Raw genomic sequence first — 27936 nt, forward strand, 5'->3', positions numbered from 1 at the left:
TTCTGGGACTTAAAGATTTCTCTATTTATGTAAAGCACTAGCATAAAGATGTGAATTTTGGTAATATCCTTTCCTTACAGAACTTTTAGATTGGACAGTGTTACCACCCATTTTAATCAGAATTACTGATATATAATGCAGTTAAACTTTGGCCGCTTAAATCATATATAATCAGGACACTAATCTTGTAATTTACAATACATAAAACAGAGTTTGATCTACTTTCCATTGATGGCAAAAACCATTAGGTTAAAATTATAGTCTGTGAAGGCTCAATTAATTTCAAAACAATCTAGTAAATGTTAGAATTAAATTTTGCACATATATAATTAGTGACTACTGCTTACCTGTCCCATATATTTGCTTTCAGATTAGAAAATTTCTGATACTATCTGTTTGCAGGAAGTGGTATTCATGCTTCAGATGGTCCAAGAGCATATTAGTACAATGCTGAAATGGATAATGGTCACCTTTTGGTGATAGAACTGAGTTCATGCCCACATCTCTCTCCTGACTATCCTGCTGCTGTTAACTGGATATTGTGTGCCAGCCAGACCACACAGCTTCCATCAAACTAACACTCTTTCAGTGGAGTCGTTCACTTTCTCCTTCACGGAACTCACTGAACCTGAGGGGAATTGAGCCATTTACCAGCAGGACTTCTGTTGCCATCTGAGTTACAAAATAGTAGGGAAGCAGCAAGATGAAATTTATGTGCTGGGTGCCTTTGATGGGCTACATGTTGTTGAAGGACAGTATTATTTGCAGGTAAGAGTTTTCTGCTCTTATTTAAGCAGTGGGAAGCCGCAATACCCTCTTTACAGTCTGTTTACCTTTTATTTTTTTATTTGGGGCATATAAGACCAGGCATTTTTTAGGCCTCCCCCAAAAAACCACCTTTTTTTTTTTTCATTATGCATTTTGACTTTATTAGGGGTGTTAACCTGCTTTTCTGTGTTATAAATGATGAAAGTGTAAACCTTGGGTTGACCCTATGCTGTAACACCCTTGAAGGTGAGGTCACCCAACAGTTCTGGCAAGGACATGACAAGATAAGTATGTATGCTTCTCTGTACTGATTGTACATCTGTAACACATCTCGAAGTTGCTCTTCAGGTTTTGCAGGTTGTAGGTTTGTCAGGATTTATTGCTGAGGGGGGACTTTATTGCTCCCTGCAACTACCTGAAGGGAGGTTGTGTCAAGGTGGAGGTGGGGTCGATCACCTCTCCAAGTGACAGAACATGAGGAAGTGGCCTCAGGTTGTGCCAGAGGAGGTTTAGATTGGTTACTAGGAAAAATATCTTCACTGAAAGGATTGTCAAGCATTGGAAGAGGCTGCCCAGGGAAGTGGTTCAGTTACCATCCCTGAAGGTATATAAAGAATCTGTAGGTGTGGTGCTTAGGGACATGGTTTAGTGGTTGGTTTAGCAGTTGTGAGTAATGGTTTGACTTGATGATCTTAAAGGTCATTTCTAACCTAAATGATTTTATGATTCCAAGCAGGTTTCTGTATATGTATACGAAAAGGACAGAAGAATGTAGGTTTCTCCTGTCTTCAGAGGGATGCTCTTGTCACAAGAGAGCTGTTTTCTGCTCAGTGGTTTCTACCGTTGTGCTGATGTGATCATCTACCATCTGTTTATCTAACAAAATAAGGAAACTGAATATGGATATATCATTTCTTTCACCTGGCTTGTAAGTGCATTGTTTCTTCAAAATTTTGCTGCTAGGCTTTTTTTAGTGTGCTACAAATCATTTCTATATACGTAGAAATATATAGAGAACTGTACAGAGTGTGTAATAAATAAATGCATAGATGTATTGGATCATTTTATCATCATGACAGCTTTTCTTGCTATCAAATCCGTCTCATGGTTGCTAAAAGCTTAGTGGTGTTTTGACTTTCTCCTCCCTACAGATCTGCACTCTGCCCACATGAGCATGTGTGGGGAGCCCATGGAGATGGCTCAGACCAAGTTTGAAATGTTCGCCATCATTGGCACATTTGGCACCACTTATGTCTTGCCAGAAGTGTTGTACAGCGGAGTGCAGCTGGCCCCTGAAAAGTCTGAGGTAATGGGACACCCTTGGGACTTGTCAGACAGCAATGGTCAGCTCAGCACACTGCAATGTGCTATCATACCATGATAGGTACTTCATGGGGGAGGAGTCCACCTTAATCTGTCTGGCCACATTTTTAGGATGTGGAAAATCTCCCTAGCACAGAATTGTTGATCACTGTTAGTAACACAAAGGCTCAAACCAAGCAATTTCTCAGGAGCGTGTATGTCTTCCCATGGAATGGCTGCTCCTACCAGTGTGAGGGAGAGTCAGGACTGTGCCAGCAGGTGTTGGGTAAGGGCAGTGATCAGCTGGAACAGGTGGGACACGTGTGTGGATGTGGGCTCTGCAGTCTGTACTTCTTAGGCGAGTGGACTGGATTACTTTGTGTTTCTCAGCTAAGATTCCTGTGTGTGCCTGATTCTGTTTGTTCTGCAGCCTTGTTTTGAAGCACAAACGTTGTTTCCATGTAATCTGACAAGCACCATTGCAAACATATAGACTCAGAGGAGGCAAAATACATTGGTTCTTTTTAACACGGGGATATTTTAAAAATAAGATTGTAGTCTGTGGAACTATCAAACTGAATCCCTCTACAATTCGTAGAAGTAGTAATGGGAAACATTCTACTTTTGGAGGAGGAAAGGCACTGTACCTTTAAATTTCCATCTGCGTCCCAGGAAAAAGTGTCTTGTTATGGCGTAAGTAAGATGACTCTGTGCTATTGCGAGAAGTGAGCACTTTCTGACTTCCTGACTCCCGCTCACATGTACCCAGTGCTCGGCAGTGATTGCGTGGCTGCCAGAGTGACCTCTCACACGGCTTCTCCAGGCAGGGTTAACCCTTGGAATGCGCACTGGTCTTCCTTACGCTCTCGCCAAGCACAAGACAAGAAGCCGGACCACGGTCTGACGACAGGCTCCCTCCAGGCTAAGCTGATTTAGCACCAAATTGCATCCTGCTTCACAAAGTAAGTGCCCAGCGGCCCCCACCGTCAGGCAGTAGCAGAGATGGGGGCGGGCGCAGTTACGGGGCTGGGAAGAGTGGATTGGGAGGAGAGAGGTGTGGAAAGTAGGCGGACCTCGAGATAAGTTTCCCCTTACATTGTCCACAGGCACCTACAGCCCGGACCACTGCAGTTTTCTTCAGTTTATTTGGTGGATTTGTTCGTTTAACTGGTGTCAGTTCCTTGCCCCTGGGCGAGCTCCCTGCTCCGCAGGAAATAGGGAGCGCTGCCTGCTGATACAGAGGCAAACAGGGGAACTCCACTGCACCTTGTCCCTGCTGTAGGACTTGTGCAGGGCATTCCCCTCGCACTGCACTTGTAAATATTTCTGCTCAGCCCTGGCAGGGCAGTCACCTTTCTGGCTGATGTCCTCACTATTGCTAAACAAGGGAGCCTTTGCTCCTTCCTCCTTCACACTGATGTCTGATTGTGCTTAATGTGACTCAACCTGTATTTCATTTGGCAAAAAAAGGCGAGGCAGAGAGGGAGGAAGGCTTCAAAGCTACATTAGTTCAAGCATCACTGAAATCTCTGCTGCAGCCTTTAAAAGGCTTGTATTTAAAAGGCTATGGAATGAACATGCTGGATGTAGTAATGTGTGCAGAGAAGTACTTAGGGATGAACATCAGCAGATAAAAATCCAGGTTCCTAAATATTGAAACCCTCAGTCAGCACTGGTCTCTGAGAGAACTCTGTGGTATCTGCATTCATCCACAGGTTTGTCTTTTCTGAACCAGCTGCACAGTGACAGTCTGCTGTAGCTGAAAGCAGGCAACCTGTTCTGCTTCCCACTGCTCAGTTCCCATGAGAATTCTGCAAATACTAGACAGTCAAAAAATGGAAATTGTCATAGCAACAGATGGATTTGAAATGAGTTGAAGATGAAAAGTGAAGGCCTCTCAATACACAGCAGTTTCCTGGGGACAGAAAGGTGTGCAGAGGAGCAGGCATGCTACTGCACCTGGTGAAATAGCCTGCTCTTTTGCTTCAGGCTAGCAAGAGCCAGGCAATGAGGTACTTACATGCCTCATTTCAGAGGACACATTCTGTTCTGATTCCTATTTTGTGGTGGAAGGCTGTTGGAAAGTAATGGCCAGCAAAACAGGAGTGACTGGGAGAGACAGTGGGATAAACTGAAGATCCAGTTCTGTTGCTGGCATGTTGGGTGCATGACATGTATGTACAGTGAGATGCTCTTGCAATTTCTTTGGTCTAAAGAAACTGAGAAGCAAGCTACATATATTGACACATAGCACAGGGATTGAGGAAGATGAAGATACTAGAATAAAGAAGTTTTTCAGACACCCTGCATTCTGCCACTCAAAATTCACAGAAGACTAGCTCCATGAGTGACAATATCCACCTGGGTGTCAGAGCTGAGCCCACACAGATAGAAAAAGTCTTGCTGTAATCAGTGACAGAGAAAAGTATAACAAAAATTGGACTGTTGTTTCTAGATATGTTTTTAATGACCTATGCTCTTACTGATCACATTAGTCTTGGCATTGCCCAGAATTTAGGTTTGTTCAGTTGTGACATCGTTACTGTGTACTGGAATACTTTCTTATAGCTCACGCTTGGTTCCAAGGTAATGCTTTAATAGACCTGTAGTTCATTCCTCCCTCTTTCAAAATAAACTTTGTGCCCCTTCTCTTTTCTGTGCATATTCATTTGCATTTTTTGTCCAGAGCTGTCTAGGATCTGGGAGGCTGCAGCCATGCTCCCCTCCCAGGCTCTCCTGCCCGCTGTGGTGTTTGCACTCACAGCCCTTCAGGCCCTTGCCTCCGACACGTTCATGGCAGCTGTCTACGAGCACGCCGTCATCCTGCCACATCCCACAGATGAGCCCGTTTCTCCCAGCGAGGCCTTGGCCCTGATGAACAAAAACATGGATGTCTTGGAAGGGGCCATCAAGGAAGCTGCCCAGCAGGTACGAGGGGTACCGTGAGGGTTGTCCATCAGTGTTTTCTGCTCCTGCTGACCCTCCTGGCTTTCTCTTGGTGGTGACCTTTAAACGGAGCCTGTTGTTGACAGGGTGCCCACATCATTGTGACCCCTGAAGACGGCATCTATGGCTGGCGATTCACCAGAGAATCCGTCTACCCCTACCTGGAGGATATCCCTGATCCGGTAGTGAACTGGATTCCCTGCACTGACCCCTCAAGGTGATTCCTTCTGCAGTGATTTAGTTGATTTCCACCTATTATCTCATGGAGTCTTGCGCAGCTTACACTAAACGACTAAGACCTGCTAATTACTCTGACGTAGCTTTTAATTAAAATTGAATATGAAGGTAGATAAACAGTTAAATATATAGCATGTCCATGACTCATTGATAAGTGAAACATTAAGATTTTTTTTTTTTTAATTAGACACTTTAAGGAGGAATTGAATTCAAACCTCATACGGAATTTGGGTTACTAGAAGTTGAGGAAATGTCTTTTTTTGATGCCAGAATATCCTGCTTCTCATTCTGCCTTCAATTTTCCACACTGTTTTGAATAGAACTGACTGTAAATTATTAACACTAGTATTTATTTGATTTTTTGATTTGTCTTTTACAAATGACATGTTGAAATCAAAGCACACAAACCATTTTTGTGGACAGCCAAGAAGTAGTCTCTGAGCAGATAATAAGAGGTGATGAGGTCAGTAGTTAAAAGTCCAAACTTCTAAATGATAAAAAACCCAGGAACTTTTAATCTTGGTTTTCCACAATTAAGGTACGATAAAGTCTGAATTGCTAGAGTCACTGTGCTGTAGAACATGATCTGTCCTTCAAGCAGCATGTTCCAGCAGTGACAAACTAAGCTATAGCTGAGCACTGGACTTTAGACTCCTACAGCAGGCAATAAGTGTTCAGCCGTGGAATTACAGCCATGGTCTGCCCTTTTTGCCACAGCTTTCTGCACCTGCTTTGTGAGGATATAATAACTCAATGCTTCCAAGAAGAAGAGTCACAGGAAGAAGAGTTGCAGGATGTGCAACTTTTTGCTGAGATACAAGTAGCTAAAATGTACAGTCTTTCATTGAAGGTGGAGTATGAGGTGGCAGTGTGTCTAAGCAGGTCCTTATTCTAGTGCATCACAGAGGTTTAGCAGAGTTGATCTGAGTGCCTCCTCACCGTTCCAAATCAGGGGTTTCATTAGCGGCTTTTGGGAATATAACACTTGCCATCAGTGTCTGGCATGCCTTATTCCTGGTGCTCTATGTGTATCTTGCATGGAGGTCCTCCTTGTATAGCTCACATGCATTTGCAAAGTCACAGGCATTGCCACACTACAAAGGGGGATGGCTGCTCTCTTTCTTTGTGGTCTGGTATGAGTGCTTCAGAGGTGCTGCCCGTTTCTGGCACATGCACCCTGCCATATCTCAAAATTAACAGCCCACAGCTCTTCATGCCATGGTCACAGGTCTGTGTGCTCCTATCTGTGGGAGGAAATGAGTTGCTGAATTGCCTTGACTATATCATCTGCACTATCCCACAGCTCAACTCTGCTTAGTGTGTTAAGAGCCCAGAGCCGCTGTCCTCAGGTGCCAGTATGTCTAAGGCTAAAATATTTGCTTGTGTGGCATGAAGCTAGTGTCTTCCTCTACCCAGAGATTGCTCTCCTGCCCTCTCCCAGGCTGATGATTATCTGTTTACTGCAGAGCATGTTCCAGGTGCTGAAGGGGACTGGCAGGCATGTCCCTGCAGAGGCTGATGGGAGGCCTCCAGGGCCTACCCCAAGGTGCAGGAAGAAATCTGAGGAAGCGCTGCACAACTCTGTGTATCTGCCTACCCTGCCATGGCTGCAGGGTTGGAGATGCTGCTGGTGTGACCTCAAGCACTCCAGAAATGGACACCACTGACAGCACAGGTTTTGTTAATTTTTTTTTCCTCCTTCCCTAAAATACATTAGATTTGGTCCAGCCCCAGTGCAGGAACGACTCAGCTGCATGGCCAGAAATAACTCCATCTATGTGGTTGCAAATATTGGGGACAAGAAGCCGTGTGACTCCAGTGATCCCAATTGCCCCAGGGACGGTCGCTACCAGTACAATACAGATGTTGTCTATGACACACAGGGGAAACTGGTGGCTCGTTACCACAAGGTAAAGTGGCCTTGGAGAGACAGGAACTAATTTTCCACTACTTCCAAAATGTCGCAATTTAGGAAGAGAATTAGATGCCAGTCATTGTCCACTGGCAGAGTGTTGCGTTTCTTTATAATTTGAAAGAATATCTCTCGTACTGTGAAGCACAGATGCCAAACTTGCATTTGCTGCTGTGTTTCTCAAAACAGGCTGGAAAGTAAAATGATTGCTCTGATGCAATTTAGTGGCATATGCTTTTGGTTGACTTCCTCAGTTCATTAATTCTGTAAGTTCTGCTGCTTGAGCAGGTTCAGTTTTCAGTGCCAACTTTTCACCAGACTACCACTTCAAGTTCCAGGATTTCAGTGTTCATCTCTGTTTTATCATAGATGAGCAGTCTGATTTCAGAGAGGCAGGACTTTCTTTCTGACCCTGTTTTGGCACAGTTTTTGCACAATGAGAATTATTTGGACAAAATGATGGACCTAAGATTGGTGTAAAAAGAGATAAGGTATTGAAGCATTTGCACCCAATGGAAGTTCCTCTTTCAGTATTATGTGCCTGCCTGCAAGTTCCATCAAAGCTGTTTATGAATCATGTGCCAGATATCATGCCAATGCAGGTAGAGACAAGTCAGTTTATTTAATACACTTTGGGCCCAGTATTTCATCTGGTTGTTTAGAGACAATGCCAAGATATCTATTTGTGAGCAAACTGGGTGAGTGAAACACTGATAATGCAAATCTGTCCCCCAGCCTGCCATGGCCCATGTGCTGAATTCCTAGTTAAGTAAACTTGAACTTCTTTTCTGGCTTGGTGTCCATATTTACTTTCAGATCACGTGGACATTAATAAAGGACTCTTAATAAATAGGTATGTGAAGGAAGAAAGAAAATGTTGGAAAGCTGAGAATGTCACAAAATTCAATTTTTTTCTGTTGGCTGAGATCATCTGCCTTTCCCCCATTGGCGCAGCCTTTGTTTGCTACTCTGCAGTGTCCCAAATATTGTCTTGTGCTTCATGCTGGTGCTCTGTACTTCCAGTGCTTCAAGGCATCTCCACATCAAGGTCACCAGTTTTGTCCCTTGGCACCAGATCCCCCCATGCTTCTCTTACATTACTATTCCTCTTCTGGTTCTATTTGAGTTGCCAGAAGTATAAACTAGGTTGGGGCAGTGGAGGGATTATTCTTATGTAGATGACACCAACAGACCTGAAGGCAGCTGGCTGCTTTCCTAGTTAGATGCTAGGACAATATGTAATATGTGTTCCGTATTTTGAGTATGATGATCATACAATTTTAACCTGATTTCCTACTTGTGAGGGCTTTCAACACAGGTCAAAAATTTTCTCTAGTCATTCTGCACAGCTTTAGGGAATGACTCCAAGACATCTGGTTAGTAAGTGCCTCTAACTGGTTTCTCTATTTTCCTCTCCCTGCAGAATAATCTCTTTGCAGAAAGGCAGTTTAATTATCCAAAAGAGTCAGAAGTTGTCACCTTTGAGACTCCTTTTGGGAAGCTGGGCATTTTCACTTGCTTCGACATCCTTTTCTATGAGCCTGCCGTGGTCCTGGTGAACAAGATGCAGGTGGACACTGTGCTCTTCCCAACAGCTTGGTTGAATCTCCTGCCCTTTCTGACTGCAATTGAGTTTCACTCTGCCTGGGCTATGGGCATGCGTGTCAATGTCTTAGCTGCCAATACTCACAACACCAGCATAGAAATGACAGGTAACTTAATTTTCACTCTGTGAAAAACTTTTATAACCACGAATCTCTTTATTCCCTGTTCTACAAAGTGATTTTGCAGAGGAATATAATGTATTTATCTGGAAGGTGAAGACTCTAGTCAGCAAATTTTAAAGCTGATGGATCCCATTCCTGTTGCTTTCATACAAGACACAACAAAACTTGTAGTGTTTTCTTTGCCCTAGCTTCTTAGGATTATCTCTTCTTTTAGTGGCTCTAAACAAGTAGGAGGTTACTGGCCTTATACCTGAATAGAAATTTTTGAACTTTTTAAGGCTCTTTTCCTCTCCACTTCTAGGACTGAATGTCAAACTGTAACTATACTCATAAGCCATATATGCGGCTACATTTATTCTGCCAAATGAGAGGTTTATTTTTATGTTATGGAAAACCATTAAAAACAATGTTCAGGCCTGTTGTAGTAACACTGCTAAGAAGTCCGCATCTTTGTTTTAGAATGTAGCATTGATTGTTTTAGAGCTCAGCTTATGGAATAGTGTATTTCAGTTAGACCAGTATCTTCACTGAGCTGTGCAACCACAGTATTGTTTTTGGACTTTTCATTTGAAATGCCTGATGGGCTTCTGCAGTGATGGATATGACAGACCTTTGATTTTCCTCTGTTGCTCGGTGCTGGTCAGATGTGAATCACACATGAGGGGAGGAGTTCTCAACCAGTGTAAAGGGGGCTGAACAATTGGTGTCTCCTTCTGTTCACCAGGACAGGCTGTGATACCGGCCTGTGTTGTGTTTTGGATCATCTCAATCAGTAGCTGGTCCTTTCACATCAGTCAGCTGAGAAAAAAAGGAATTATCAACTCTATTGCATACAGAAGAAAAGAGAACTGAGGAGGCCATAAATGTAATCATAACGTAATATAAAAACCCAAACACCCTCTGCCTTTGGCTACACTGAGCAGACCTCATCTAAGGGAATAAATGCTATTCTTTGCCAAAGCATGAGCTCTGTGTACTGAATTGCTAATGGTCCCCTTTGATGAGACTAAAATTACTGTAATCTGTGTAGAATAGTGGATAAGCTATCAGTAGAGACACTTAGAAGGTCAACATAATTTTTAAAATTCTTTTGGACTGACTGTTGTGCTCTCCTCAGGGAGTGGCATTTATGCACCAGCTGGAGCCAGAGCATACTCCTACAACATGAAGACTGAAGATGGTCACCTTCTCATTGCTGAACTAGATGCACACCCTCGTCTTTCTCCTGCCTCCCCGCCTGCTGTCAGCTGGAACTCATATGCTTTGAGTGTTGAAAAATTTTCACAGAATGACCATGAATTCACAGGAATCATCTTTGGAGACCCTTTTACTTTTGTGGAACTCACTAAGCCTGGGGAGAATCTCACTGTCTGCCAGAAAGACCTCTGCTGTCACTTGGGATACAAGATGACAGAGAAAAGAGATGATGAAGTTTATGTGCTGGGTGCTTTTGATGGCCTTCATGTTATTGAAGGACAGTACTATCTGCAGGTAATTCTTTGGAGGGGGTTACTTCAGGAAGCTTATTTACAGGGAGAAACCTTCAGCTCTGTGGTGGAAAAAGAGAAGACAATGACTCTCTTCTGTGCTGGAGTCCTAGTGCCCTGTTTGTTAGTAATGGAAAGGAGTTGCTAAAACTAGCAAGCCTGTTTGCCTTCAAATCCAACAAATGCAGTAGAGAGGTCTCTAAACCTCTTTTAAATGCCCAGAGTGCACTCACTAATTTTGGGGGTGTGCAATATTGGCTAAGTTTAGGTCCTCTTCTGTGAATATCTGCAGTAAGTGTTCTGAATCTCCTCTGTATCACAGAATCACAGAATAGTTAGGGTTGCAAAGGACATCTGAAGATCACATAGTCCAATTTCCCTGTAAGGCAAGGTCACCTAGCACAGATTACACAGAAATGCATCTGAGTGGGTTTTGAGTGGCTCTAGAGAGGAAGAATCCAAGACCTTCCTAGGCAGCCTGTTCTGATGCTCTGCCACGCTAAATATAAGAAAATTGAGGTGAAACTTGTGTTTTTATGGCCATTGTGCCTCATCCTGTTGCTGGGCACCACTCAAAAGAGTCTGGCACCATCTTCTTGGTACACACCTTTGAGATATTTGTATGTATTGATGAGACCCCTCTCAGTCTTCTCTGGATTTAACAGGCCCACCTCCCACTGTGTCTCCTCATAAGAGAGATGCTCCAGACTCCTCATCATCTTTGTGGCCTTGGCTAGACACTATCTAGTAGCTCCTTTTCTTTCTTTCTGGGCACAGTACTCCAGATGTGGTCTCACTGTATCTTCATAAAAGAGCTGCTGTTAAAAATGAGTTGATCATAGCTATCTTTATGATATCTTTATGTGATGCTCTGATAAGTTAGGGTCACAGAGATGTTATTTTTTTGTCATTATCCAAATCGTTGCAATGAAGCTTACTTAAATGGCTTATGACTTTTAGTGGAAATATCCTCTCTTCCTCTTTTTATATCAAATATTTGCGAAGACAGTGAGTTACATCCTTCTTGAATTTGCTTAAAGCCATATCTTAAAATATCCTTTTCCTTCATAATTAAGTTATTGTGCCAGCAGATTTTACTTTTTTTTAGTTACTTCTGTCTGTTAGCATGGTCTTTTTGTACCAGCTGATACAGACTCCAGTACAAGACTGAATAAATTCAGTTCTTGGTGAGCTTGCTTGTAAAATTTATTTCAGTGGTTGTGGAAGTTGCCAGATAGTCTCTGCCAGTATTGAAAGTTCTAGAGAATACAGGAATTTCTACTTTTCCTTTTTCCCTCAGTTTTTTTAAATTTCCTCAAAACATATTTCTTATTTCTCTGCTTACGTGCATTTCAACACAAAACCGTATTTGCTGATGAATAATACTTTTGATTTTTTGCAAATATGCTTCTGTCCCCCAATACCAGACATGTAGAAAAACTCCATCACCTATCAGCAAAACCAGACAACATCCTTCAAATCCTTCCTGAATCAGCGGAGTGCTAGCCCTATTACATATTTCCTCATGAAGACCATAAAAATTTATCAACTGGATAATTAACTCTCATGACAAAAAGGAAACAACATAGTGATTCCTACTTTCCTCTATGTGCTGCAACTACTAACACAAAACTCTAACCGAAGATGCTAACTTCATCTCCTTGGCCTATATTAACTAGGATTTGGACAGGGAGCATCAAATTCAGACTTCTCATGGACTACCAGGCCATCTAATGAAGTACCAGTAGCAACATGTACAATTAACATTAAGAGGACCTGGATGTGCACGTGTGCACTGTACTTACGTGGAGGACTTCGTGTCATTTGCCTAAAATTTCCATTCACAAACTCACCTTACTAATACTTGTGGGAAGAAAACCTTCAAATAAGACAATTGGTGATGGAAAGAATTAGTGAAAGAGAGAGGATTGGGCTTCAGAGATGAAATAAGATGCTCTGGCTGCACTTACGTCAGAAACAGTCTATTTATAAAATTATAAGACTAAGGAAATGCAGGTCTGGAATACTCCCAATCAGATCAAGGGGTAAAAAAATAAGTTACAACTGAAAAGTCACCCAAGGATTAGGAAAAAATCCTGTGACTCTCACCAGCTCTGACACACATTAGCTTTGATGACACAAGGCTTTCCTACCAGTGTTACTGTCTTCCTAAATACATTGTTATCTCGTCCTCACAGATCTGCACTCTGCTCAAGTGCCTCAGCACAAACCTGAGCACATGTGGGCAGCCCGTGGAGTCGGCTCAGACCAAGTTTGAGATGTTCTCCCTCAGTGGCACGTTTGGCACCAGCTATGTCTTCCCAGAAGTGTTGTACAGCGGGGTGCAGCTGGCCCCCGGGGAGTTTGAGGTAATGGGACACCCTTGGGATTTGTCAGACAGCAGTGACCAAAAAGCCACTACAAGAGCACTTAGTTGTTACCAGCGTCCTCTGTCCTCTGCCTTGAGCTCAAGGCAGCTTTAATTCTGCCTGGTTTTCTGGTTGTATTCATACAATGAGTCCACTTTGCCAATTTTCTTCTGCCATGTTGCCCCAAACCCTCTAGAACAAGATGTCCCTTAAGGCAGAAGTGTAGTTTTTCTCAGACTTCCTGCTAGCTCCAATTGGGACTGGACCTCTCTCAACTAGATCAGCATTACTGAATATGGTATTTTGTGTTTGCCATACAATAGTACTGCTTTGATGATTCTCCTTTTACTTTTTCATATCCAGGTGCTAACTGATGGACGTCTGATCAATCGGAATACTACATCAAAGCCAGTTCTGACTGTAACACTCTTTGGGAGGTGGTATGAAAAGGACCCTCCACAAACAGATTGGGCTTCGCCATGATTTCACTGCAGACCCTTCAAGCTTTCATCTGCTTGTTTCTGTAACACTAATTAATCACAAATAATGGTAATTAATACTAATTTTCATAATTAAAATGGCATTCTATTTCTCAAATTGCCTTATCTAACAGCATAGTCACTTCACTTTGATTTATTGACTTGATTTTGCTGCAAAAATCAGTATTCTGCTGGGCTATTGTGTATGTGTTTTTATATGATTGCGTTGGTTGGCATAGGCTTGGCCTTAACACTGGGAATAATAGAAAATATATGCTCTGACTTCCATGGTGTTGGATTCAGTGGGTCGTGCCCCAATAAAAAAAAAGATTTTAATTCTTTGAAATTTTTGGTGGAGTATTAACAGCCTTTTCCATAATAACACTGTCCCCACCCCATTTCTGAACACTTTTGTAAACAACAGATTACCAGAAACATTGAAGATTCTAATTTCCTTTGAAAAAGAAGACAAGCCTCAAAACCATATGCATTCATAAAACAGTTATTCAGCTCAGCACGCTGCAATGTGTTATCATACAATGATAGGTACTTCATGGGGGAGGAGTCCACCTTAATCTGTCTGGCCATATTTTTAGGATGTGGAAAATCTCCCTAGCACAGAATTGTTGATGACTGTTAGTAACACAAAGGCTCAAACCAAGCAGTTTCTCAGAAGCGTGTATGTCTTCCCATGGAATGGCTGCTCCTACCAATGTGAGGGAGAGTCAGGACTGTGCCAGCAGGTGTTGGGTAAGGGCAGTGATCAGCTGGAACAGGTGGGACACGTGTGTGGATGTGGGCTCTGCAGTCTGTACTTCTTAGGCGAGTGGACTGGATTACTTTGTGTTTCTCAGCTAAGATTCCTGTGTGTGCCTGATTCTGTTTGTTCTGCAGCCTTGTTTTGAAGCACAAACGTTGTTTCCATGTAATCTGACAAGCACCATTGCAAACATATAGACTCAGAGGAGGCAAAATACATTGGTTCTTTTTAACACGGGGATGTTTTAAAAATGAGATTGTAGTCTGTGGAACTATCAAAGTGAATCCCTCCACAATTCGTATAAGAAGAAGTAACAGGAAACATTCTACTTTTGGAGGAGGAAAGGCACTGTACCTTTAAATTTCCATCTGCGTCCCAGGAAAAAGTGTCCTGTTACAGCATAAGTAAGATGACTGCGTGCTATTGCGAGAAGTGAGCACCTTCTGACTTCCTGACTCCCGCTCACATGTACCCAGTGCTCGGCAGTGATTGCGTGGCTGCCGGAGTGACCTCTCACACGGCTTCTCCAGGCAGGGTTAACCCTTGGAATGCGCACTGGTCTTCCTCACGCTCTCGCCAAGCACAAGACAAGAAGCCGGACCACGGTCTGACGACAGGCTCCCTCCAGGCTAAGCTGATTTAGCACCAAATTGCATCCTGCTTCACAAAGTAAGTCTCCAGCAGCCCCCACCGTCCGGCAGTAGCAGAGATGGGGGCGGGCAGAGTTACGGGACTGGGAAGAGTGGATTGGGAGGAGAGAGGTGTGGAAAGGAGGCGGACCTCTAGATAAGTTTCCCCTTACATTGTCCACAGGCATGTACAGCCCGGACCACTGCAGTTTTCTTCAGTTTATTTGGTGGATTTGTTCGTTTAAGTGGTGTCAGTTCCTTGCCCCTGGGCGAGCTCCCTGCTCCGCAGGAAATAGGGAGCGCTGCCTGCTGGTACAGAGGCAAACAGGGAAACTCCACTGCACCTTGTCCCTGCTGTAGGACTTGTGCAGGGCATTCCCCTCGCACTGCACTTGTAAATATTTCTGCTCAGCCCAGGCAGGGCAGTCACCTTTCTGACTGATGTCCTCACTATTGCTAAACAAGGGAGCCTTTGCTCCTTCCTCCTTCACACTGATGTCTGATTGTGCTTAATGTGACTCAACCTGTATTTCATTTGGCAAAAAAGGCGAGGCAGAGAGGGAGGAAGGCTTCAAAGCTACATTAGTTCAAGCATCACTGAAATCTCTGCTGCAGCCTTTAAAAGGCTTGTATTTAAAAGGCTATGGAATGAACATGCTGGATGTGGTAATGTGTGCAGAGAAGTACTTAGGGATGAACATCAGCAGATAAAAATCCAAGTTCCTAAATATTGAAACCTTCAGTCAGCACTATTCTCTGAAAGAACTCTGTGGTATCTGCATTCATCCACAGGTTTGTCTTTTCTGAACCAGCTGCACAGTGACAGTCTGCTGTAGCTGAAAGCAGGCAACCTGTTCTGCTTCCCACTGCTCAGCTAGACTCTTCCCATGAGAACTCTGCAAATACTAGAAAGTCAAAAAATGGAAAATATCATAGCAACACATAGATTTGAAATGAGTTGAAGATGAAAAGTGAAGGCCTCTCAATACACAGCAGTTTGCAGTTTCCTGGGGACAGAAAGGTGTGCAGAGGAGGAGGCATGCTACTGCACCTGGTGAAATAGACTGCTCTTTTGCTTCAGGCTAGCAAGAGCCAGGCAATGAGGTACTTACATGCCTCATTTCAGAGGACACATTCTGTTCTGATTCCTATTTTGTGGTGGAAGGCTGTTGGAAAGTAATGGCCAGCAAAACAGGAGTGACTGGGAGAGACAGTGGGATAAACTGAAGATCCAGTTCTGTTGCTGGCATGTTGGGTGCATGACATGTATGTACAGTGAGATGCTCTTGCAATTTCTTTGATCTAAAGAAACTGAGAAGCAAGCTACACATACTGACACATAGCACAGGGATTGAGGAATATGAAGATACTAGAATAAAGAAGTTTTTCAGTCACCCTGGGGCTGTTTCCTTCTAGATCCTCTGCAGCATAGCAATTGAATAAACTCTCTCAAAGCATCCAAAGTGAACCTGCTCATAGTGATTAATCAGATCTATTAAATAAATTTTAATGAAATGACTAGTTTTAGTGAGAGATATGGTCTGATGTACCTTCTTCCTGCTTTGTCACATTTTTATGAGCTCTTAGTGTGTTCATAAGGGTACTCCTCTATTAAACTACTTGTTTCATGTTTTTCAGTCAGGTCCTGAATGATGGATGCTTGATAAATAAGAAAAAAACAACGAAACCAGTCATTACTGTGGTGCTTTTTGGATGGTGGTATGAAAGGGATCATCTGAAACAAGACCCACACGTGCCTCTCCCATGATATTTCTATAACTGAAGCTCTACACTTTAATTCTTATGTCCAGATGAGATACAGCATCATCTACAACAACAATCCCAATTATGTTTCTCATTTCAAGTTACAAAACTCATCAATGTGTTTGGTTTAGTAATCATGCAGCAATATTATCTTAGTACTGCCATTTATTGAGAAGAATCTATGTCATAAGATTGCTCATATTTTATTAGTTCAAAAACAGCAGTAGTTTTTCTCTGTTTGCTGGATTTTTATTTTTCTAATCCTCAGAAAACCTGAATTGTAACCCAGAGTATACACTCTTATTAAAACAGCATTGGATGTTTTTTCATTGCAGATTATTATGGGACCAGTAAATAAAGCAGTGAAAGATGTGATTTGTGGTAGCTCTATACACATGCTCAATATTTCTTTGTCTCTGGCATATGGGTTGTATTAACCTATGCCAGTCTGCTCTTTTACCACAATTAGACCCTTTCCCCCCCTGTTTGTGTTGTTTTGGTTTTATATCCTTTATGCCATTGGTGCCTATCATGTAGAAAATGGCAACAAAGTGCATCATAGAAGCTGAACGAGGACTCCAGTCAAAAGCCTGAAACAAAACATGCCACCACTTTTTGGTTAGAACATGATTTGAATCATTATTCATATGAAACCTCTGTTGAAACAAAACTTGGAATTGAAACTTCAAAATATTCTGCTTGCTAGTTCTGATAAACAGCTTAATGACACCTCCTGACTGCACTGGATGCTACTCAGTGATGGAATTTTTACTGCAAGCACTAAAAAAGTCACTGAGTGACCTGTAGCAGGTCATAGCAGCTCCTCTGTTCCATCTTTTCTGTTTCTTTCTAGTCATGTAACACCAGTGTTTGTGAAATAAGCCTTGCCCTTTGCTCCTTCTTGCTAGTGCTGGGTGATGCTGCCCTGCAGATGAATTTGCTGTAGGAATTTGGGGATTTGGAATTCTATGTCAGACCAGCTATTCCTGGTGAGATGGCACTGTTCACATTTCTGCCTTCTCTTTTCCCCAGTAACCTGTGTTTTGTTGATGCTGCTGGACCTTAGTGAACTTTTTTCAGCACATCAGTGTATTTAAAGATGTGCATGTTCCGTGGCTGTGTCCTTAAGAGTGCTCAGAGACCTCTGTTTGTGTAATTTCTCCTTCCTTTTCCCCACACTGCTACCATTCCTGGTCTCACCATAGAGTCACAGAATCTTCAGGGTTGGAAGAGAGCTTTGCGATTATCCAGTCCAGCTGTAAACTTGGCACTGCCACTGTAACCCCTAAACCACTAAACTATCACACAGTGCCAGATCCAGACCCTTCTTAAACATCTCTGGGGCTCCACCACTTCCCTGCACAACCTATTCCAATGCCTGACTATCTGAACAGTGAAATTTTTTTTTTTCTAATATCTAATCTGAATCTCCTCTGTCCCAGTTTAAGGCCATTACCTCTAGTCCTCTCACTGCAGGTGCAGCAGTGTAAGTTACTCACTGTAAGACTGGACTTAGTTTGTCTCACTGTAAACTCCTTTCAGGGAGTTGTAGAGAGTGATGATGTCTCCAGTGAGCTTCCTCTTCTCCAGACTAAACAAATCTTGCTCCCTCAGCTGTTGTTCCTCATAATACATGTTTTCTTGACCTTTCAGGGGCCATGTTGCCCTTCTCTGGACAGGCTCCAGCACTTCAAGGCCCTTAAAATAAAAGTTCCAGAACGAAACACAGCACTCAAGGTGCAGCCTCACCAGTGCTGAGTACAGTGGATGATCACTTCCCTAGTCCTGTTGGCCACACTGTTCTTGATAGAGTGTTCTTGATGGATGCCATTGACCTTCTTGGCCACCTGGGCACACTGAGCCAGCTGTCAACCAGTATTTCCAAGGCCATTTCTGCTAAGCAGCTCTCGAGCCACTCCTCCCCCAGCCTGTAGCACTGCCTGGGGTTGTCGTGATCCAAGTGCAGGACCTGACACCTCACCTTCTCGAACCTCCTGAAATTGTCCTTAGTCTATTAGTTGAGTCTGTCCACGTGTCTCTGTAGGCCCTTCCTACCCTCACACAGTTCAACACTTCCACTTAACTTAGTGTCATCTAGCCATTTTTTTACTCATCAGAGATTTTTACCATGAGGTTCTCAAGGTCCTCGATCCCATGCACTTCTGTTCTGGAGCTGGTGAGACACTGGAGTGCGAATACCCTCCAAACTCCAGCACTGATTACCATTGCTATGTGCCATATGATCTTTTTTACTTCCAAATGTAAATAGATGCTTACATGTGACATAACCGTGACATGTCTCACATAATGACATGTTTATCAAAAGCCCAGACAATGTGCTCTGACTCATGAAAGCACAACATTATTGCTGCTAAAGCCACACTGTGTTGTTCACTGTTTTGAGTCAGTTACTGCATGACCACAGACTGATCTCAGTCCAGCAAGGGATTATCCAGTGTGGTCCTCTTCCCATGGCTACTATCAGTGCAGAAACTGTACTTGTCCCCAGGGAACCTGGTGGGTGATACCACAACTCTCTCCCAGGGAAAGGATCTGGATTTAAGGGAAGTTATGGCACATAAGGAAGTCTCATCTTGAAGAATGGGTTCAGCAAGAGTGTGTGGCCAATCTCAAAGCTGAGTGGTGGCTTCTTCAGGTTTGTTCACCACTGATGCCAGTCGTCTGGATAATGGAATGTGTGCGCAGGTAGCATAGGATCCCAGCCTTGAGTGCGGTGAGTATCTTGAATCCATGATTTGGTTCAAGGTCATTGCGGTTTGGTTAAGGTTGTATTTGTATGTTGAGTATTTTCCTACAGAAGACTGTAAGAAGCCATAATAACACTGAATTCTTTTTGCCACAGACGTTGCCTAACACTTATCCTTGTGCAATGTGTTGTTGGGGTAAGTGAGTCAAGCATACAGAAAGTAATCCCATGCAAGTCCACCCACTACCCACATACCAACTCACTCTGTATAAAGACAAGGCTGTGTGTAACCACTCATAACAATAAACACTTCTTCGAGGGCAGTGCAGAATAAAACCCTTTTGTTACCTGACTGCTGAGTCAGAACTAGAGAAGGTAAGAAATTTGGGTGCCAGATACAAGTGATTTTTGTGCACATGTAGCTTTAACTTCAAGATTTCTGCTGGAGTGATCTATGGATGTAAGAAAGCACATTTCAGTAGGCAAAATCTAGAAACTGTGTCTCCTATTCACAAGTGTCTCTACAGAGACCTTTGGGGAAGAGAGATCTTTGAAGCTTGGTTATTGAGTTGTGGGTGTGCTGATGGTTTTGCTCAGACAAGCAGCCTGCCAGCAGGTCCCCTCAGGATATGCAGCTGTCCCCAAAGTCCCTGCAACTCCGAGCAGTGCTGTGCTGAGCTGGGGTGTCAGAGGTATTACCCATGCTGGAGCCTGGCCCCCTGCCTTCCCTAACCATGCCTGCACCTCACACCCTTGAGTTTGGGCAAGAATGTGCCAATGCTGGTCTCTTCTGGGATTTTCCAAAGTTGTTTTCCTTCTGGGACCCAGGCTTGCCTTGAACTGTGTTACTAAGCAATATTATGCCTGATTTTTTTGTATATCTGGTTAAGTAACGTTTCTTCAGCTGCAGCATAATAGTGACTTCTCAGTGAATTCCTTGCTGTTGCTATGAGGCAGAGTTGCTCAATGCTGGCAGGTCTCTTGCCTTTGATACTGAGTCTTTCCAGACAGGGTGATTACATGGGTGTCAGCTTTTAGCCACCCTGGGAATTTCCAGGGTTTGTGCAAGACTTCCTCTTCCACTCTGCGGCCTCCTCTTGAGTGGCTTCCAGGCTCCAGACATGGGACTTCGTAAAACTTGTGCCTCTGCTGTGCTTTTGTTGCTGTCTGCTCTGGAGGCCGGTCCACTGAACACAGATGTTACAGCCATCTGTGAGCAAAATATCATTTTAGAATCATAGACTTGATAAAGTCTGGGTTTCTCCTGAGGAGGCCTTGGTGCTGATGGAGAGCAATCGTTCTTTTGGGTGACACTACGTAGCAAAGAGGAAGATTTCAAAGGAGAAAGAAAGTTTTTTTTGATTTCTTGGTAAGTGATAAATGACAAGTCGGGTTATGTTCCTTTATCCTCACTGGTATACCACAGGTCCTAACTAAGGTTTTTTCTAGGGATCATTTGAAACTATAGCAATAATATTCTATTTACAAAATACTATGCTAAAAATTTCTTTCCATGGGAAAAGCCTGCTGTTTTCCACAAGCAATTTCAAGTTGCCTATTGTACAAAAACTTCCTTTTGAAAGGACCATTGTAAAAAAAATTGTGTTGTTGAATTCTTTCTCACAAAGCAAACATGTCTGTTAGCTCTAGGCACAGAGGTCAGCACAATTCAACGGATAATTTATATTGCAGTGTGAGCCCAGTGGGGAGGACACTCTCAAGACACCCACTTGAACTAAGCAGGAGGTATGGTGGGACCACATGTCTCATAAACATCACTGAATTTTCTGCACTCTGAAGCATAGGGGCTATACCCCACACAGGTGGTCTGCCTCCAGCACTGGCTGAAGTTTTCACTGCAGCTATGTGCAGTAAGGTGACATGGAGTAGTATATCCTAGCCAGGGGAGCCTGGGCTTTCCCCGAGATGGGTTTAAAAGCCTGGAGAGGGATGTGCAAATGAAAGATGCATGTGCTCCTTTTAGTGGACCACTTGTAGATTAAATTGGCTTATGACAAGCTCTCTTAGCCTTTTGTTCTACTTTTATTTAAAAAATGTCATATTGTAAACAAGATCAAATTCCTAGAAAAGCTTCCTTGACTTTTTGGCAGAAATATACTGTACCTTCTCAGATTACTCAATGGAAGATTACTTCCAAAGTAAATTTAATAGTCTTTACTCCTCCCCTTTCCCTCTGGTTTATATTCCCCATGCTGATCCAGGATCTGGGAGGTTGCAGCCATGCTCCCCTCCCAGGCTCTCCTGCCCGCTGTGGTGTTTGCACTCACAGCCCTTCAGGCCTTTGCCTCCGACACCTTCATGGCAGCCGTCTACGAGCACGCCGTCATCCTGCCACATCCCACAGATGAGCCCGTTTCTCCCAGCGAGGCCTTGGCCCTGATGAACAAAAACATGGATGTCTTGGAAGGGGCCATCAAGGAAGCTGCCCAGCAGGTACGAGGGTTACCGTGAGGGTTGTCCATCCGTGTTTTCTGCTCCTGCTGACCCTCCTGGCTGTCTGTTGGTGGTGACCTTTAAACGGAGCCTGTTGTGACAGGGTGCCCACATCATTGTGACCCCTGAAGACGGCATCTATGGCTGGCGATTCACCAGAGAAGCCATCTACCCCTACCTGGAGGATATCCCTGATCCGGTGGTGAATTGGATTCCCTGCACTGACCCCTCAAGGTGATTCCTTCTGCAGTGATTTAGTTGATTTCAACCTATTATCTCATGGAGTCTTGCGCAGCTTACACTAAATGACTAAGAACTTCTGCTTTCAATTTAATCTATAAAAAATCACAAGTACTGTAGAGATGAGATGCATCAAAAAGAGATGGCAATGGGAATATGTCAGGTAAAGAGCATTGAGACAACTTTACTTGTAAAAGGACAAAAATGAGGACGCTTTAGGCAAAAAAAATATTTTAAAAGCATGCACAACTTTATCCATTCAGATCACTTGTGAAAATCTTCTGTAAGTAGAAGCTAAGGTATTATCATGTTAGATGCATAGGTCAGAGAAGCTGATTCAGTCCTTAATTCAGGTGGCTGAATGATTTCTAAACCAAAATGTACAAAATAAGAACTTTGGTCTGAAAGAAATATCTTTTTGAAATCCAGCCACTAGCACAGTCTGCTGTGTTACACACAGAAGTGGTCCCAATGTGTATCAGCTGGGGACACCAAAAAGACCAAGTTCATGTCTAAGCTAAGCTTTTATGTTCCATTCTGAGTCCTTGTAAAGCTAGATTTCATAAGTCCTCAGCTCTCTAAATGCTGTGCCCACTTTTTACTACAGGCTTACAGGCAACAATTCTTAAAAAAGGTTAGAATTGTCTTCTGAATCACCACTTGCAGCTGCTTGGTAATTTGGTTTTAAGTTATTTAAGATTTATGTCTCTGTACTGATTTATTCTTGTCTTTGCTTTATGAAGCTCTCCACATCTTTGTATTCATGTTAGCTGGAAATTCTATACACACAGAAAATAACATTGTAAAGGGTACAGGAAAGAAGAACACTGGGAGACCATTTTTTAAAGATAAAAGAGGCTGGCAATTTAAAATGATGCTATGAACAGGGAAGAAAATGAACAGAAACTACATTTTGATCTATTACTTTTCAGCATCTGGGGATGTGCAGTTAATGGAGTAATTCTGAATGCATTTCTTCTACATGGGCACTTAAACTTCTAAAAGATTCTTTCTTTCTTTCACTAAAAATACATTAGATTTGGTCCAACCCCAGTGCAGGAACGACTCAGCTGCATGGCCAGAAATAACTCCATCTATGTGGTTGCAAATATTGGGGACAAGAAGCCGTGTGACTCCAGTGATCCCAATTGCCCTGGGGACGGTCGCTACCAGTACAATACAGATGTTGTCTATGACACACAGGGGAAACTGGTGGCTCGTTACCACAAGGTAAGGAGGTGCTTCAGCATCAACCTCTAATTTATTATCAATAAATTATTCAGCTCTCTCGCACCAATTTCAGATGGTTTATACAATAATTTTACATTATTATAAAGTAATCATCAATCAACCAACCAAGTAATCAACCAATCCAGGATGATTTGATGATCTTAGGGCCAGAAGTAAAACCAAGCAGTTGCTTGACCAGTCAGGCAAATTATTTCCAGGAACACTGCAGCTGTGCATGCCAGCTGCAAAACACTTGAGGGCTGCATTTATGAGAGTAAATGTTAAAGAAGCAGTGACAAAATTTTCCATACTCAGTGAACATTAACTTTTCATTGATACATTCATAGCCAACTTAGATGTGCTTTTGCAGAGGACATCTTGGCCCTTGATCTTGGAATTTAGCAGCTAATACTGGATGAGCATTGCTTTCAGGAGGTAGATGGGGCACAGCCACTCCATTTTGGGGGGTGAGGGTCAGCTGGATAGATAAAAACCAGCTGTGCCAGCCAGCTCAGGTACCTCAACTCCCAGTTTTGCATTAAAGCCTATCTCAGATGCAAAAGCTATTCATAATTTTGCCTTATTTTCAGTTTCTAATATGCCTATGTGTTCTTCACCTGCAGTACAATCTGTTCAGAGGTGAAACTCAGTTTAATTATCCAAAAGAGCCAGAAGTTGTCACCTTTGAGACTCCTTTTGGGAAATTTGGCATTTTCACTTGCTTTGACATCCTTTTCTATGAGCCTGCCGTGGTCCTGGTGAACAAGATGCAGGTGGACACTGTGCTCTTCCCAACAGCTTGGATGAATGTCCTGCCCTTTCTTACTGCAATTGAGTTTCACTCTGCCTGGGCTATGGGCATGCGTGTCAATTTACTTTCAGCAAATACTCACAACACCAACAAAGCAATGACAGGTGAGTTGCATTCAGGAGCAGGGAAATTGTTTCCAGATTTATAAGCAGGCAGAAATGTTTTAGACCTAGTGAAGTCTCTGAAAAAGAGTGTTTTAGTTGGACTAAAGGTCTTTATGATTTGGTGCTCAATGTAACAAACAACTTCAGGTAAGAAAATGTTGAATATTCTGAAAAAGGTAAAAATAAAAAGTGCATGACGTTAAGTTTTGATAACTTAAAAATGAAATTTTATTTCAAAAATAGCACAAAGTTTCACTTAAATTTTCAGTCTCTCATCTAGAGGCAGCATTTTCTGTTTAAAATTCAATCAACAGTTAAATGGAGAAAAAAGTGTTTTAATCAGAACCTAGTAGTGTAAAACCAAAAGGAGGATTCTTCTTGTATACTGAATAAAACATTTTCTTTTTTTTTTTGTGGCTGCTGAAGACTTAGAAATATTATGTCTTGCTTTGCCTTGAATATATATTTACTGCCTTTTTTTTAACCTCTTAATTATGAAAAAGCCATACCTGCGTCTGTTACTCTCCCTTGAAGCAAAGTGAAAACTACAAAGGAACATTTTTGCCTTCACTAAATAGACCGAGCTGAGTTTAGGCCACAGCCTTGTGTTTCCTTCAGTGGAACTTAACTACCCCCATGACTGCCTCCTTTGTCAAATATGCCACTTTGAGAGCAATGATCCATTTTTAAATGAACCTAAGTTTTAACAGCAGGATGGGTATTTTAGCTGTTCTATGCTTTAAAATTATTCTGAAACTCTCAGTAACATACTGAATGAAAAGAGTATCACCAAGAAACAGTTCCAGTGTGGTGTGGGGGATGATTGGTGTCCCTGCCAAGCCATGCTGTGTGGTGCTGGCTGACAGAGGGCTGGTGGTGTCTTCGGCAGGCAGCGGGCTGTTCACACCGGAAGGACCTGCCACCTACCACTACGACAGTGCCACCGAGGAGGGACGTCTCCTGCTAGCAGAGTTGAGTGCACACCCTCGTCTTTCCCCCACCTACCCTCTTGCCATCAACTGGAGTTTGTATGCCACAAGCATCAAGGAATTTCCTGGAGAAAACGACACTTTCTCGGGAGCTGTCCGGAGGGATATATTCACTTTCAGTGAACTCAGGCACAAGGATGGAAATCACACTGTTTGCCAAGGAGACCTTTGCTGTCATCTGGTCTACCAGATGTCAAATAAGAGTAAAGATGAAGTTTATGTCCTGGGTGCATTTGATGGGCTTCACGGTTCTGTCATAAAATACCACTGGCAGGTAACTGCATTTTTAGAGGCAAGCGTGGCTGCATGCCAACCACCTAAAAACATTTGTCCCTTCCTGCATTCTGGGAACTTTTCTTGCTATCAAGTCCAGCTCGTGGCTGCTGAAAGCTTAGTGGTGTTTTGCCTTTCTCCTCCCCACAGGTCTGCACTCTGCTCAAGTGCCCCAGCACAAACCTGAGCACATGTGGGCAGCCTGTGGAGACAGCTCAGACCAAGTTTGAGATGTTCTCCCTCAGTGGCACGTTTGGCACCAGTTACGTCTTCCCCGAAGTGTTGTACAGCGGAGTGCAGCTGGCCCCCGGGGAGTTTGAGGTAATGGGACACCCTTGGAGCTGTTTGTTTTATAAAAAACTTCGTAAAGTTTTCACTCTGTAGCGCTGAAAACTGATCCAGCAGCAAAATTCCATCTGAGAACTGCTTCCTTTGGTTCTGCAGACTATGGGGACAGATTTAAACAGCTGGATTGAACCAATCCTTACTGATGAGAACATACCAGTCCTGGAGCTGAAAATCTCGTCAGTGCTTTCTTTAGCAAATCTTCCTTCCCACTTCAGGTTGCAAATAAATAAACCATAGCTTTCAAGGAGCTATTTTCTACAGTTTTCTCATGATGGGCATTTTAGGAGAAAAATAAATAAAATACTCTGAGAAATTGTCCAAACAAGAAAAATTGCTTAGTAATATTATGTGTAAGAGCAGAGATTCTATGCAGTTAAGAATGTTAAAAGTGATTTTTGAGGGTTTTGTAGGGTTTGTTTTGTTTTGGTTTTGTTTTTTTTGTTTTGCTTTATTTGGAGATTCATATTTTATTTTTGCTAAAAGATGGTTTTATTAATAAAACTTGGATTAGTTTTATGCAATAGGCTAGATAAAATCCTAATTGATTTGGAAGAAGTATTTAACAGCTTACAAGAGACAATGAAGACAGTGAGAAAGACCTGAAAAATTTTAGGGGAAACAAGTGTGGTTTTTTTTACAAAGTAGGAAATTGAAAAGCTTTATTCACCCTTCATACTTGTTTTTGAATGAGACTTCCGTAAAAATATGCACATCAAAGAATTTATTGCTATGCTAAAAATGTGATCGCAGTCTAATTTTAAAACAATAAGTTGCATTTTCTTAACAAATACATGCTTACCATTTATCAGGCAAAAAAAAATTATTACAAGTGTTCACAGTTGGTGAACTGTGATTTCAAATTGATATGCAAAAATTAACTAAGAAAAGCTACATATGGCCAGTAGCTTGAAATTCTCTATGTCCACCTGAAAGTTGTTTTGTGGTCTACAAATCAAAAAATGTTTCAAATAATTCCTAGATGTGTATATAACCTTTGTTGCCTTATATGAGTAACTAAAGACAACCTAAAAAATTAGTTATTCTCACTCACATCTTCTTATGAGGTGGAGAAAATGATCTTTTTTTCCAAAGATGGAGGAAGGTTTAAGGACTTCTGGGTCCAAGGAAATGTGGGAAGGCTATAATGGGGAGACAATGGCAGAGCCAGAGAGAATTCTGTTTTCTTGCACTATCATGACTGTTTTTAAAATCAGTCACTGCATCAAAATATTCAGCATCTAAGGTCTATTCTTTCTGTACTATGCAATTTTGCTACTCTGTTAGTTGACTATTAGTGCCATTCTTTCTCTCTTCCACCAGGTGCTACATGACGGGCGTTTGAAAAGCAAGAATGGCACATCGAAACCGCTCATAACAGCAACACTTTTTGGAAGGCTTTATGAGAAGGACCAGCCACATCCTCTGCGAATTTCCCTGTAAAGTATCTCCTTAGGAGATACTTTAGATCACCAGAGTGTGAGGGGAATTTCCTCCTGAGCCATAGCAGTTACCCTGCATGATGCCTTTTTCTGCAATATTACATTTCTGCTCAGCAGCTGTGGCAGTTGGGGTTATTTGGGAGAAAGTGATGTGTTCACTCTGTTGTGCATGCCTTTTTAACTGTGCTTGAGCCAGTGCAATTATTTCTTAGTATGCATGATCTGTCACATGAACCTCTTAATCAGAAATTTTGTTTTCCCCAAGATATCATATGGATTGCTAGGATTACAGTGGAAAGAAGGCTACTGATAGCAAAATCTATGAAATGTGGTTTGTCATTTTATTGGAGAATAATTTGTCGTCAAGAAAGCCTTTCTGTCCCTTTTGCCCTTCCAGTTTTTCAGACTGTATAATCATTAAGTTTCTGAATTTTTCAGCCTTACAGCCCAATTAACAGGACCTACTTAACACTCAATGAGCCTTGGCCCCATCCTGACCAAGGTACTGTACAATAAAGAGAAAACCAGATTTGATATTATCTTATGTGCAATCTTAGAGAGAGAAAGTGTTCCTCCACAACCCACCCAGGTGCTGGATCTGGCTAAGGTCATAAAGCACATCCAGTTCTGCAGTCCCTCTGGTCTTGCACCTCTTTGTCTGTGGCAGATGGATCTTGGGTCCAGTGCACGTCACCTCCAACTTATCAAATCAACACACTACTCCAACACTTTGTCCTGGGTATATGGATATTTTCTTCAGAACTCTTAAGTCATATAAAATAGGCAATCTTTTAGCACCCGAAACACATTTCACCTCATAGTGTGAGAAATTAACCTTATTTTGGATTTCTAGCAATGATATATCAAAGTTGGCAACCCTAGGCCTCATTTCTGTCTATCATGTTATTGGAGCAAATGAGCTTTGTTTGCACCAAATATGCCTTGGAGTGGTCTCCGCCTC

At 42.5% G+C, this 27936-nt stretch overlaps 2 protein-coding genes across 3 annotated transcripts in view; one reads left to right on the top strand and one right to left on the bottom strand.

Annotated features, from left to right (window-relative positions):
• The window catches only part of LOC310907637 (ectonucleotide pyrophosphatase/phosphodiesterase family member 1-like), a gene marked incomplete at its 5' end in the record, with an annotated part of 520596 nt that overhangs the window by 92557 nt on the left and 400103 nt on the right, over positions 1-27936 (bottom strand). The gene's annotated exons all lie outside the window — the stretch shown is intronic.
• Positions 2108-27411, top strand: LOC310907410 (uncharacterized protein). Its single transcript, XM_083857628.1, has 15 exons — positions 2108-3032; positions 4757-4998; positions 5103-5233; positions 6971-7163; positions 8589-8877; positions 10010-10383; positions 12578-12748; positions 13112-13230; positions 21310-21541; positions 21645-21775; positions 22819-23011; positions 23635-23926; positions 24816-25189; positions 25339-25509; positions 26857-27411. The coding sequence occupies exons 2-15, from the start codon at positions 4786-4788 to the stop codon at positions 26974-26976; spliced, it is 3003 nt and encodes a 1000-aa protein (XP_083713754.1). The 5' UTR covers positions 2108-3032; positions 4757-4785; the 3' UTR covers positions 26977-27411.

Source organism: Zosterops lateralis (genome assembly GCF_965231275.1).
Source record: "Zosterops lateralis genome assembly, chromosome: 3".
Taxonomy (NCBI): domain Eukaryota; kingdom Metazoa; phylum Chordata; class Aves; order Passeriformes; family Zosteropidae; genus Zosterops; species Zosterops lateralis.

What these genes read in the sequence shown, in the direction of transcription:
- LOC310907410 (XM_083857628.1), top strand. Translation starts at nt 4,786, where the DNA reads ATGCTCCCCTCCCAGGCTCTCCTGCCCGCTGTGGTGTTTGCACTCACA. An exon ending in CACCAACAAAGCAATGACAG is followed by an intron (nt 23,927 to 24,815) that starts GTGAGTTGCATT and finishes TGTCTTCGGCAG; the next exon opens with GCAGCGGGCTGTTCACACCG. An exon ending in TCATAAAATACCACTGGCAG is followed by an intron (nt 25,190 to 25,338) that starts GTAACTGCATTT and finishes TCCTCCCCACAG; the next exon opens with GTCTGCACTCTGCTCAAGTG.